The sequence below is a fragment of the Capra hircus genome, chromosome 7 (assembly GCF_001704415.2).
Source record: "Capra hircus breed San Clemente chromosome 7, ASM170441v1, whole genome shotgun sequence".
Taxonomy (NCBI): Eukaryota; Metazoa; Chordata; class Mammalia; order Artiodactyla; family Bovidae; genus Capra; species Capra hircus.
In genome coordinates this window covers 83,981,308-83,996,240 of record NC_030814.1, presented here as the reverse complement: position 1 = coordinate 83,996,240, position 14,933 = coordinate 83,981,308, and the positions used below count along the sequence as shown (strand labels likewise).

The following is a 14,933-nucleotide window of genomic DNA, read 5'->3' as shown; positions in this document are numbered from 1 at the left end:
TAACAGCTCAGTCCCACACCTATTCCTGTGTTTGACCTCCACCATCTAATAGAAGGGGCTTCCCAGGTGGTGCTAGTGGTAAAGAACCCACCTGACAATGCAGGAGATGTGAAGAGACATGGATTTGATCCTTGGGTTGAAAAGACCCCCTGGAGGAGGACATGGCAACCCACTGCAGTATTCTTGCCTGGAGAATCCCGTGGACAGAGGAGCCTGGTGGGCTACAGTCCACAGGGCTGCAAAGAGTTGGACATGACTGATGCAGGTCAGGAAGCAACAGTTAGAACTGGACCTGAAACAACAGACTGGTTCCAAATAGGAAAAGGAGTACGTCAAGGCTGTATATTGTCACCCTGCTTATTTAACTTCTATGCAGAGTACATCATGAGAAACGCTGGACTGGAAGAAACACAAGCTGGAATCAAGATTGCCAGGAGAAATATCAATAACCTCAGATATGCAGATGACAGCATCCTTATGGCAGAAAGTGAAGAGGAGCTAAAGAGCCTCTTGATGAAAGTGAAAGAGGAGAGTGAAAAACTTGGCTTAAAGCTCAACATTCAGAAAACGAAGATCATAGCATCCAGTCCCACCACTTCATGGGAAATAGATGGGGAAACAGTGGAAACAGTGTCAGACTTTATTTTGGGGGGCTCCAAAATCACTGCAGATGGTGACTGCAGCCATGAAATTAAAAGACGCTTACTCCTTGGAAGAAAAGTTATGACCAACCTAGATAGCACATTGAAAAGCAGAGATATTACTTTGCCGACTAAGGTCCGTCTAGTCAAGGCTATGGTTTTTCCAGTGGTCATATATGGATGTGAGAGTTGGACTGTGAAGAAAGCTGAGTGCCGAAGAATTGATGCTTTTGAACTGTGGGGTTGGAGAAGACTCTTGAGAGTCCCTTGGACTGCAAGGAGATCCAACCAGTCCATTCTGAAGGAGATCAGCTCTTGGATTTCTTTGGAAGGAATGATGCTAAAGCTGAAACTCCAGTACTTTGGCCACCTCATGCGAAGAATTGACTCATTGGAAAAGACTCTGATGTTGGGAGGGATTGGGGACAGGAGGAGAAGGGGACGACAGAGGATGAGATGGCTGGATGGCATCACTGACTCGATGGACGTGAGTCTGAGTGAGCTCCGGGAGTTGGTGATGGACAGGGAGGCCTGACGTGCTGCAATTCATGGGGTCACAAGGAGTCGGACACGACTGAGCGACTGAACTGAACTGAACTGAACTGAAGCAACTTAGCACACATATACGCATCTAACACAAGTAGGGTAACAGAGTCAAGTTCACCACAGAGGAAACAGTCATCTCAACAGTCCTTTCCTCTGCAGCAGCATCCAGCAACAGAAGACGGGGCATACAGACTCAGGACGGGAGCTGCACTAGAGAAGAGCCCCAAGCCATGCCCTTTGTCTGCTCACAATCCTGCTGCAGGCAGCCCTGCTCCCAGTGATCTGCTTTCTCTGCCATCAGTCAAGGGCGTGGGAGGGACAATGCATTTCTAGTCTCATCTTTGGATCAGCCAGTCCTTCCCAAGGAGGGACAGTTGCCAACTTCTTATTCTGCTGTTTTGCTATGAGCTTTTCCTAGTCCCCAGAAACCAAATTTACAAGCAACTCCCACTTGTACCAAAGATGTGTTTGGAAATCAGCCGTGTGTAAACCCAACACATCTTCCTAAAGTTCTAATGTTGCTAATAATGGTTAGATGCCTAGGCCAGCCTCAAGTCCTTATTCAGCACTCAAGTACAAGAACATGGTAATCACGAGGCCAGGCCTCAACTCCTTTCCACCGACCCACATGCTCACGTGTCGCTGTCTAGGACTGCTTGGGGTGCTCTCACTGCCACAGGGGAAGAGATCATGGCTCTCTCCTTGGTGTTGATGGTGGGGGCCGTGGGAGAAGTCAAGCGGCCACCCTGGCTCCAAACAGTTCCTGGAGCTACAAACAGGTGAGGCCTTGGGAGAGGAGGACCTGTGGACTTTAGGATGGGGAGAACGAATCCCAGTGACAGTAGTAAGGGTAAGGAGCTTGAAGCACCTGCTGGTTTGACTCCTGGCATTTATCATTCAAGTCTCAGTCTCAAACTATCTCCTTCACCAGCTAGGAAATCATCCCATTTCTCTCTCCACTGCCACCTATTGTTTCTAAACAGCATTTCTATAGCTGTTTGAAGAACAAAGCAGTCTACTTTATCACCCTTGAAAACAAAATGCAAGTAGCTCACAAATACATATTTCTTAAGAGAACAGAAACACTAATAAGTAAGAAATGCAAAGAAAAGCAAGGTACTGTTGTCACCCGGAAGCCTGAAAGCAATAATCACATCTAGTGTTGGTAAGAATTCAGGGAAGTGGGCACCCTCATATATTCCTTGTGGGCAGACAGGTTGTTAGAACTAATTTAGATAGCAATTTGGAAGTTTGTATCAAAAAGTCTTAAAACGTGACTCAGATTTCTCCTTTCTCCTAATATTCCATTTTTCCCTTCCTATAGAAATATATTTTTACTGGGCTCCTGAGCACTCAGAATAAAGACGCCCATGCAGCTCAATGAGGTCACGTAACTAAGTACTCACCAAAGTAGAAGTGGAATGGGATCACTTCTAGGAACTCTCCGCAGGAAATAGCTGGCATTGTCATTTGCCTCTTCTACCCACTGCTGGGGACCTAGATTGATGTGAAGAAGTCAATAATGGCGCATGAAGATGAAGGCTGCACCCTAGAGATGGTGGAGCAGAAAGGTGGAAATTGCTGGGTTTCCTATTGGTTTACCAACCTCTGGACTCATGTGAGAAAGAAACAAACTTTTATCTCACAGCCAAACCTGATCTTTTCTGATACAAAATACATACTCTTTGTCCCAGAAATCCTACTAAATTTGTCTTATGAATCTTTCACGTGTACAAAGAGATTCAAAATAGTTTAGTGGCTACAGTGAGCAACATTTAAGTGTCCAACACAGAATGAGTCGGTAGGTAGGAAGGCAGAAAGGAAGGAAAGAAAGAAGAGAGGAAGAAAATGTGAGACAGTCAAAAAGTGAGGAGGAAATAGATGTTAACAGACAACCTTGGAACACTGCATGTAAGCCAGTTTGTGCTATGCATCTTTTCATGTTAGGAACAAGATCGCAATTTTAAAGGAAAGAATTATATGAAATCTTGAGGGATCAAGGTTGAGAAGATGGAAGATAGGAAGCGTCTAAGACTACTGATCTTGTGGAGGAAGGGCCAAACAATGTCTACTCTCATGACTTCAGAGAACGCACGGGACCGGCACCAAGGCAAGGTGGGAGAGGATGAGCGAGATGACCCCAGAGGTTGTGATTTGAAATGCAAATATAGCCTTGACATTTGCAAAATGCAACCAGACACTAATATTTATAAGGGATGTGTGGTCATGAAAGCTAAGAACTATATGAAAAGAATACGTAATTGTAGCAATTACCATGGTGGTTAAAGTAAGGCAAATATACACACACACACACACACACACACACACACACACACACGTTTATATATCTTAATGGCAAAGATACAAAAAAAATCAATCACTAATGAGTAAAACATCTGTCAGGTGAATTTAGCTTAAGAACAAGTAGATTTTGTTATTTCTGTTTTTTTTTAATTGAAGTAGAGCTGATTTATAATATTGTGATAGTTTCAGGTGTACAACAAAGCGATTCAGTTATATTTTTCAGATTGTTTTCCAATTTAGGTTATTATAAGATACTGAATACAGTTCCCTGTATTATATAATAAATCCTTGTTGTTTATCTACTTTATTTATAGTACTGTGTGTCTCTTAATCCCATATTCCTAATTTACCCTTCCACCTTCCCTTTCCCCTTTGGTAACCATAAGTTCTTTTTCTATGTCAAGAAACAACTAGGTTTTGGATTTATAATTTTAGTAAATTAAAATTAATTGCTAGTACTATTGTAAAAGTGATCAGGAAAATAAATTAATTAAAAATTCCCATTTATAATGGCATCAAAAAGAATTTAAAACCTAGGAATAATTTAACTAAAGAAGTGAAAGACCTTTACACTGAATACTATCATAAGTTAATGAAAGAAATTGAAGATACAAATACATAAAGCCTTACTCAAATACATTTGATGCATTTCACACTCACGGTTGGAAGAATTTATATTGTCAAATTGTCCATACTAACAAAGCCACCACTTACAGGTTCAATTCAATCTCTATCAAAAACCCAATGGTATTTTTCACAGAAATAGAAAAAACAATCCTAAAATTTGCATGGAACCACAAATGACTCCAGATAGCTAAAGTGATCTTGAGAAAGAACAAAGCTAGAGGTATCCACATTCTGTGATGTCAAACTTTATTACAAAGTTGTAGTAATCAGTATAGTACTAGCATAAAAACAGACTCATAGATCAGTGGAACAGAATACAGAGCCCAGAAACAAATGCATACATATATGGTCAATTAATTTGTGACAAAAGAGTCAAGAACATAAAGCAATATTTTCAATCAATGGTGTTGGGAAAACTGTACAACCCTATGCAAAAAAGTGAAACTGGATCATATATTACACCATACACAAAAATCTACTCAAAATGGATTAAAGACTTGAACACAAAACCTGAAACCATAAAACTCTTAGAAGAAAACATAGGCGTAAAGTCCTTGACATGGGTTTCAGTGATGATTCTTTGGATTGACACCAAAAGCAAAGACTACAAAACAAAAATAAACGAGACTGCATCAAACTAAAAAACTACTGCAAAGCAAACACCCACAACAGTATCAACAAGCAAAAAACAAACCTGATTAAAACATGGGTAAAAGATTTGAAAATACCTTTTTCTAAAGAAGACATACAGATGGCCAACAGGTACATGAAAAGGTGCTCATCATCACTAATCATCAGGGAAATGCAAATCAAAACCACAATGAGATATCACCTCACATTTGTTAGTATAGCTATCATCAAACAGACAAGATACAATAAATGTCGGTGAGGATGTGGGGAAGAGGGAATCCTCGTGCAATGCTGGTGGGAATGTAAGATAGTACAGCTACTATGAAAAACTGTATGGGGGTTCCTCAAAACAATTAAAAATAGAACTACCACATGATCTAGCAATTCCACTTCTCTGTATTTATCTGATGGAAACAAAACACTAACACAAAAAGATTATCTGCACCTCGTGTTCACGTATTTACAAAAGTCAACACATGGAAACAACCTGGTGTCTGCTAATGGATAAACGGATAAAGAAGATGCGATATACAGATATAGTGGGATACTATTCAGCCACAGAAAGAGTGAACTTTTGCTATTTCCAACAATATGAATAGGTCTAGAGGGTATTGTGTGGGTTCAATCCCTGGGTTGGGAAGAGTCCCCTGAATGAGGGCATGGCAGCCCACTCCAGTATTCTTGCCTAGAGAATCCCCATGGACAGAGGAGCCTGGCGGCATACGGTCCACAGTGTCTCAAAGAGTTGGACAAGACTAAAGCAACTGAGCACGCACACAGAGGGTATTATGCTAAGTGAAACAAGTCAGACGTAAAAAAGATAAGTACTGTCTGGTTCTAATTGTATGTGAAATGTAAAAACAAAATGAAAACAGAATCACAGCTACAGAGAATAAATGAGTGGTTTCTGACATTGGGGGTTGAGGGTGAAATGGGTGAAGGGGAATTAAGAAGCAAAACCCTCCAGTTATAACATAAGCCACATAGATGTAATATGAATACAGCACTAAGAATACAGTTAATAATATTATAATAGCTTTGTAATAATTTTAACAGGTAGTTATTAGATTTATCCTGGAGATTATTTGTTAATATATGCAAATGTCAAATCACTAACCTGAAACTAACATATTTTATGTCAACTCTATTTCAATTTTTTAAGTCAAGAAAATAAATGACATTCCAGTTTTTAAAAATAATGAAACACAATCAGGCAATAATAGGAACTTTGAAAAATGAATAACCTTACAAGTGTAATCTTATGAACAGGTTAAAACCTCACAGAGGAACTACAGACATCTTCATGTCCAGCAATATTTTCTTCTTGGAAAATTTTCCAATCCATTCTTTTTTCCAGCCAGATTCTTAGGAAAGGCTTCTAACCACACTATTCCCTACATTTTTTGTTTTGGCTCTTCCTGCCTGATGGTAAATGTCTGTCTTCTGAACACAGAGCCTTGTTACCCAAAGTGTGCTCTGTGGACCATCAGCTTCTGTACAGCCTGAGAGTTTAGTAGAAATGAATAATCTTGGGCAGGATGAAGCAGGGGGAGGGAGGGATGGGAAGATGGGACTTGCTCTCCAGGGGAGCTACCTTAGCCACATAAAAGGAACTATTTTTTCTAATATAGGTTGTTATGCGAAACCATCCTTTTTTTGCCTTCTAGGTAAACTGATTAACAAAATTAAACCAAAATTATAACCAATTCATGTGTTTCATTTCCTTTTGATAACTTGCTGGAAACAGTTAAAATGGTGACTATGCTAGGTGCCTGGCAGCAAAACCTAGTTGGAAAAAAAAAGATTATGAAAGCAGAAACAAGAATCATGTGTTCTCTCTTCCTTCTCTATCCACAAGGGTGTCTCACTAGTGCCAGCTGTTGAGAGAACAGAAGATGGACCAGAGGCATCCCTGAGAACAAGGAAGTAACGGAAGCATGCTTGTCCTCTGGGGTTAAGCTATGAAATCAAGACATCAGAGTGGAGAGATACAAAAATACCCCTAGAGAGACCAAACAGCTCCCAGGCCTCGGAGACCAGACAGTGAGCTGATTAAACGTATTAACATATTTAAGGAAAACTGCAAGAAAAGGAAAATTTCAGTGACAAATGCTAGAGATGGCCATCCAAGCAGTCAAGAGTCATACTGGCTGGTATGAGACTTATCTCAAGGAAGAGTTATAATATCTTTACCATCACATTATGGCAATAATTTTTACCAGGTATGACGGTCCTGTGGGATTGCCCTGCTTTCTGAGATTAGCTGTATTACTGATGGAGGCACTGGGCTCTGGAAGGCTAGAACCATGAAGCACTGAAATTTCTAACTAACCTTGCTCAGGTCCATAATCCCTACATCAGCTGCCAATAAAATTTAGTTTCCCACATGCCAGATCTTCAAGGAGAGAAGGTATGACCAGGATACCATGTCAGCACCTCTCCAAGTTCTGTGTAACAATGAATTAGCACCCCGACTTTATATATGACTCTTAGGATTTGGATTAACAAAAAAATCCACAATAGATAGAACTATTTTCTCAATGTCCTGACAACTAGGCTTGTAGGTTTGAACCCTGGCAAGAACACCAAGATAATGTCTCCTTGAAACATCTGGGAAGTGGCCAGCCCAACCAGCCAGGCCTCCTTTTTCGCTTAGTTACATTTTCTAATTTCTCTTCAATGAACATTTATTCATATATAGCCTTGGTTTTGAATCAAATTTGAGATATCACTCTTTCTATATACCCTGGAGAACAGAATGGCAACCCACTCCAGTATTCTTGCCTGGAGAATTCCATGGACAGAGGAGCCTGGAGGGCTTCAGTCCGTGGGGTCACAAACAGTCAGACATGACTTGAGTGACTAACGCTACACCCTTTCTATATAAAGAATAGACTCCAAAGGTTAGAAGGAAGATGATACATATACTAGTCCAAGCCCTCTCTTTATTTAGAGCAAATTAGCCATCTATGGGGTCACACGGAGTCGGGCACAACTGAAGTGACTTAGCAGCAGCAGCAGCCTCAAATAAAATTATAAACCCATTTATAAATGGTTTATCCAAGGCCACCCAGTGCTATCATTCAGTTCTGTGGAGTCTCAAGCCCAGACATGATCAGAAGTTTCTAGTGCCTCCGCGCTAGAGCAGAACTCTGTCTCTTTTTACTACTCAATACCAGCATCTCATCTCAGAAAGCAAAGGTGTCCTTCTAGCTTTTTTTCAAAATATTTGAATAAAGTCATTTTTAATAATACCTATCTTAAGTGTCTCTAAGAGTCCTACACACAATAGTTAGAAAACACAATTGCAAACTACATGATATTCTAAGATTTCCTAAAGTGTATTATAAAACACCAAACTTCTCTCAAGATATCTCAGAATGAATCAGTGAGATGGGGAGGGGAGGGGAGGGACGAAAGAAATGACAATGAAAAGAGAAGGTCTACTTCGTGATTCAGACTTACAGCCATTTCATGTTGTGAAAGCTCCGTAATAAGCCTTTCAGTCTATGTACCAGAAAAGAACACGCTGGCCCCTTGGAAGTTGACTCAAGACTCTGGTGAGTTGCTGCAGGAAGCTTACATCTCTGTTCTCTGCTCTGATGACTCCCTGACTGATTTCCAAACAGACTTTTCTTGAAGAATTGTAACGAACATTGCAGCATCCAACCTTGAATCATTTTTCTCTAACTTCTGCTTTCTCCCCAAGCAACTTTCATGTCGAGACTTGTGACAGGATAGAGGGACATAGGGAACGCTTCCCTGCTTACACAGGCCAAGACAGCAGCAGCGAGTATAAGGGACGGATCCAAGATGCCCCATCTCCACAGGCCTCAATCTCCGTCTCCGCAGGCTGCCATTAACAGATGCAAACCAACACTGGGAAAATAAATGAACCTCCAAGAAACGCTAAGTCTTACTTACGGACACACATTTCCCTGCTCTCATAAAATCCAGGACAGCACTGGGACTTGCGCCTGTACATAGTTTTTTCTCCATGTCGATAGGCGGTCCGATAACTGATTCTATACAGAGGTCAAAAAAAATCACATCATTACATCCTTTGATCTGCAATTTGATTAGAAATCAAAAATGTATATTTTAATACAAAAAACTGTCAAACATGATATAGGTATAAAAAACAAGGTCCTCCAAAATAATAAAGAAGACACATGGGATATATATTTTGAGCAATACTATACTAACTCACCAATTTGCTAAGAATACACTGAATGGACATTTAAGTCCACCAGCACTTTTTCCAAGGAATCAGAAGCTGCATGTCTTCTCTACTTCACTTGAGACATTTTTATAAGATATTGATCATTTTCATATATGTTACTTATCTAATCACTCATCATGTATCTATATAAGTTTTAGAGGAAGAACTTGGAGAAATCCTTTCAGATTTTTACCCTACTACAAAATAGGACACCAAAAGATAAAGAAGTTTACATATAACTCAAGCTTCATTCATTTACCGATCCATTTATATAACACGTTTATTGAGCACTTACTATATTCCAGACATTGGGGAAAGAGCTCACAGTGAGTGAAAGAATATAAAGCTCTTGCCCTCAAGGAATTTACATTCTACTGGGGAAGACAGACCTCTATAATTTAAGATATACACTCAACAAATAAATATATTATCAAATAATGGCTGGTAATGATTAAATGCTATCAAAAAATAAAGCTTGAGTAAGGTAATAGATTGCGACATGAAGGAATGTTGGTTTAGATACAGCAATCAAGGGAAGTTTGTCCTAAGAAACAATAATGAGTGTGACATCATTTAGTACAGCATAAATCAGCAGGTACCACAGTCCACCCACAACCCAGACAACAAGTATTTTACTGATGAAATCAAGACAGTTTTCCTCCATATTAACATGATTATTTAACATGGTGTTTTTGTTTTCTGTTTTCACTTTTATAGAAAAAAATAAGCATGTGGCTTATTTTTCTTAAATTCAATTCAAATTTAAGGTAGTCTAAATTAAATTAGATGTTCAAGTAGAAACATAGTCTAAGAGAGTTTTTTGATATCTGGTGACAGAGTGTCTCCCCAGTTTTGCTCAACAGCTGGGTGACTTCAGCTAATCAAATGATGGTAATCAGTAAATGTTTTCTGTGTAAGTTCCTCGAGGGACAGACAATCACTTGTGTTTCCGTATCTCCAGCAGCTTGGAACATGGCTACAACAACCACGCGCACTCAACAGCTATTCACTCTATGAATGGGCCCACCTTCTCAAGGGTTTAATATCTCTGACTCTGTCAGACTCCATTCCACTATGCCAAATAAATAAACACATCTGAGTTTCCATTACCTGTGCCGCGTGCATTTAAACCAGTTCAGAATGTCGGTGCAGCTAGTGTAGTAAATTTGATCAAAGGGATGTGGGTATGACTCTTGCACAGTCACGGAGTAGCTGAAAAGAAGAGAAAAGAGAAGCAGTCAGTATTTCTCTTATATTAACGATAGACTGTACTAAAAAACAGTCACTAGCTAAATTATCTGTACTTCCATCTCCACACTGACTTTTAACAGAATCTCCATGTTTTGATGGGTTTCTATTTGAACTTGAACCCTAAAAGTTCCAACATTAAATATTTAAAACACAAGAGTTTATGCTATACATTTCAAAAAATTTTTCATTTACTATTCACCCAAAACTCTGATATTACTAAATTTAAAAGCATACCATTTCAGGGACTTCCCTGGTGATCCAGTGACTAAGACTCCATGATCCCAATGCAGGGGGCCTGGGTTCAATCGCTAGTCAGAGAACTAGATTCCATGTACTGCAACTAAGAACCAAGGCAGCCAAATAAATAAATATTTTTAAAAATCACCACATATTTTTCTGTAATTTTTAGTTCCATCCCATACCTTGTGGTCCAGGGATATCAAAACCTTTCAAAAAAAGTTTTCATCATAGGCCTCCATAAATAATAGCCATAGCTGTACTGGTAAAGAATCTGCCTGCAATGCAGGAGACCCAGGTCAAGAAGATCCGCTGGAGAACAGATAGGCTACCCACTCCAGTATTCTGGCCTGGAGAATTCCATGGAGAGTCAGACATGACTGAGCAATTTTCAATTCAAAAATTAAATAAGTGTAATCAGCAAATCTGAGTACATTTGCTTCTGATTTTGGAAAATCAGAAAGTATATTTCTCTGATGGGAACTTCGAATGATTTTCTTTCTTGCACCTGCCCTACTTACAGGTAATGGAAGACTATATACAGCCTCTACATAGAAGCTACAAAGAAGCCTTTAAACCTGATTCTAAGCATATGGCTGAGACAGCCTGAAATAATCATACTAACAACCAGATGCTACTTAAACAGTCTGTTTTCCAATATATTTTCATTCATAAATTATTGTAGGAGAGAAAACATGCAATCCGATGTGTCTAAGAATGTGGCTGAAAAGATCCAAAAAATATAAAGAATATTCCTTGTTCAATTCCTTACTTTATTTCAAAGCAGTCTACTGCATGCTCAAGAGCTTAGATTTCTTGCCTACAGGAAAATCTTGAGAATCCCCTTTTCAAAACAATTTGTTTTATATTTTTTAGTAGTCTCATAAAGATTTCCACTAAAATCTTTAATTCATGCTAACAACAATAACAACAAAAGTAGGCCGCAATCATGGACTCACTTGGTGCAGATCAATAGGCCAAGTTCATTAAAAAGAATTATGAACCACAGAAAGTCTGGAAGGAATGGGGTTAAACTTTTCTACATGAATAAATTCAGGTTAGATAAAGAAAAGAGACTCTTGATTTGAAAGCTAAGCTGTACAGGCCTCACACAAAGTACTATTTCTTTCTCCAGGTGATCTCTCTCAGTCATCATGAGACATCCATGAACTCATCATACTATTCAAACTCCGTGTATTTGGGACATTGCAACTTGATTTCTAGGTAAATTCAGGGATCCTCCACAGGTCTGATGCAAATGTAGTAGGTCCTTGTGAAAAGACCACTGGATTAGAAGAAGGCAAGATTATTAGCATCCTGATCTGATACTGAGAACCTGGCTGACCTTCAGGAAAGAATCTCACTTCTCAGGATTTATCACATCATAAAACAACGGGGTAAGAGATGTTCTTGAAGATCCCTTCCCACTACACTTCTGCATTTCTAACATACATTTCACATAACTACTTCCTTCTGCTCCAGCAGATGACACCTGCAAGAACAGGTTCAGACGAGCATCGAGTATGCAGTCACCGACATCTCTGATGCAACTCCTTTTGGGTAAACCAAGAGGTCTCTGTTAAAATACAAATTTTCTTGGAATGAACTATCACATGAAGCTATTCAGATTTTCTTCAGAGCCCTAGCAGTGACCTGAGGTTTGCTGTGGTTGTTGTGCTTCAGTCACTAAGCTGTGTCTGACTCTCTGTGCCTCCATGGACTGGAGCCCACCAGGCTCTGTGGAATTTCTGTGGGATTTCCCAGGCAACAATACTGGAGTAGGTTGCCATTTCCTTTTCCAGGGGATCTTCCCAACCCAGGGATCAAACCTGTGTCTCCTGCATTGGCGGGCAGATTCTTTACCACTGAGCCACCTGGGAAGCATCCTGAAGCTCATGTTGATGCAAATTCTAAGACTTTCCTCATCAATTCTCTTCCCTCCCGATCCAGAGTCCCTTGGATGACAAGGAGATCAAACCAGGCCATCCTAAAGGAAATCAACCCTGACTATTCACTTGAAGGACTGATGCTAAAGCTGAAGCTGTGATACTTTGGCCATCTGATACGAAGAGCCAACTCACTGGAAAAGACCCTGATGCAATTCAGTACTAAACATTGAGCTTATGGAGCTTTCATTATTAGATTAAAAGTCATGTACTTTTTAAAACAGTCTTTTTATCCAGGAAAATATATTGAAATCATGCTACTGAGCCTCATTTCCTCAGTTTTGGTTCAGTGTTCTTTTATCGTAAAACATAAACTAACAGTTAAAAATTTACTGATGTATATTTAAAGCCAATAAACTGTTTTCATTGATAACAAATCATGTGACGCGTCCCAGTTACAGATGTTAAGTGTTGGAAGTGTGTTTTTCATGATAGACTGTTTACTGAGTCAGGTCCACGGGTGCAGCCGTACATGTCTATATACCCCATGCAGCCCACAGACAGGTGAGGAGGTGAGCTGTGGAGTGTCATGGAAACAGTCTCCACTACTTTGACCTCGTTTCTTGCGTTTTGCAAGACAATATTTTTAGTACATATTTTCCTCAGGTTAAAAGAAGATGCCACTCTAAGTGGCATTGCCTCAAAAACTGGGACCAACCAAAATGTCAACTGTTTTACCTTAAAAGATGATATTCAACCCAAATTCATGTCGGGCCCCAAAGGCCACATCAATGACAGATGATGGGCAAAGTTCACAACTCTTTAATGAAGCATGATGTTTCAGTGGTCTGTAAGGAGCATAGTTCCCTTGACACAAATGCCAAAAACTACACCTCGAGAATTTTGATGGTAACTGTGCATAATTACGGTGTTCAAGCATTGAGGATGCCCAGACAAAGTCAAGTCATGGCATTAAAACCTGGTAGCTCTTTGTAATTTTAATTTATTAGCCATAGCAGTCTCTGTCTCAACTCTCTCCTTCTTTGGCCTTCTCTTCAACCAGCCATCATGACATTTACCATGAATTTCCTCCTTCAAGAATTTGGACTGCTCATCAGATTGTTGCCCCCACAATTGCCTCTGTATCTCTGTATGAAATAAAAGGTCATTCGTTTGTAAAAAAAAAAAAAAAAAGGCAGGAGGAGAAGGGGATTACAGAGGATGAGGTGGTTGGACGGCATCAATGACTCAATGGAGATGAGTCTGAGCAAGCTCCAGGAGATGGTGAAGGACAGGGAAGCCTGGCGTGCTATAGTCCTTGGGATGGCAAAGAGTTGGACACAACTGAGTGACTAAACAACAAATCAACAGCTTGCAAATAAATGAATCTTGAGGCCTGCAGCATTATTTCTCCATTTCATTTCTAGCAGAGAGAGTGTCCTCTGTGTGTGGACCTGCCATCTAGGCAGTCTCACATTCAGTTCAGTCGCTCAGTCGTGTCCGACTCTTTGCAACCCCATGAATCACAGCACGCCAGGCCTCCCTGTCCATCACCAACTCCCAGAGTCCACTCAAACTCATGTCCATCAAGTCGGTGATGCTATCCAGCCATCTCATCTTCTGTTGTCCCCTTCTCCTCCTGCCCCCAATCCCTCCCAGCATCAGGGTCTTTTCCAATGAGTCAACTCTTCGCATGAGGTGGCCAAAGTACTGGAGTTTCAGTTTTAGCATCATTCCTTCCAATGAACACCCAGGACTGATCTCTTTTAGGATGGACTGGTTGGATCTCCTTGCAGTCCAAGGGACTCTCAAGAGTCTTCTCCAACACCACAGTTCAAAACCATCAATTCTTCGGCACTAAGCTTTCTTCACAGTCCAACTCTCATATCCATACATGACCACTGGAAAAACTATAGCCTTGACTAGATGGACATTTGTTGGGAAAGTAATGTCTTTGCTTTTCAGTATGCTATCTGGGTTGCTCATAACTTTCTTCCAAGGAGTAAGCATCTTTCAATTTTCTGGCTGCAATCACCATCTGCAGTGATTTTGGAGCCTAAAAAAATAAAGTCTGACACTTTCCACTGCTTCCCCATCTATTTCCTACAAAGTGATGGGACCAGATGTCATGATCTTTGTTTTCTGAATGTTGAGCTTTAAGCCAACTTTTTCACTCTCCTCTTTCACTTTCATCAAGAGGCTTTTTAGTTCCTCTTCACTTTCTGCCATAAGGGTGGTGTCATCTGCATATCTGAGGTTATTGATATTTCTCCCAGCAATCTTGATTCCAGCTTGTGTTTCTTTCAGTCCAGTGTTTCTCATGATGTACTCTGTGTATAAGTTAAATAAGCAGGGTGACAATATACAGCCTTGACATACTGCTTTTCCTATTTGGAACCAGTCTGTTGTTCCATGCCCAGTTCTGACTGTTGCTTCCTGACGTGCATACAGATTTCTCAAGAGGCAGGTCAGGTGGTCTGGTATTCCCATCTCTTTCAGAATTTCCCACAGTTTATTGTGATCCACACAGTCAAAGGCTTTGGCATAGTCAAGAAAGCAGAAATAGATGTTTTTCTGGAACTCTCTTAC

At 40.2% G+C, this 14,933-nt stretch overlaps 1 protein-coding gene across 1 annotated transcript in view; it reads right to left on the bottom strand.

Moving 5' to 3' along the window:
* The window catches only part of MEGF10 (multiple EGF like domains 10), a 184,239-nt gene that overhangs the window by 116,901 nt on the left and 52,405 nt on the right, over positions 1–14,933 (bottom strand). The window contains exons 3-4 of the mRNA XM_005682686.3: positions 10,081–10,182; positions 8,673–8,773 (exon numbers count right to left, since the gene is read on the bottom strand). Coding sequence (XP_005682743.2) covers positions 8,673–8,773; positions 10,081–10,182 — 203 coding nt within the window. The remainder of the gene's footprint in view (positions 1–8,672; positions 8,774–10,080; positions 10,183–14,933) is intronic.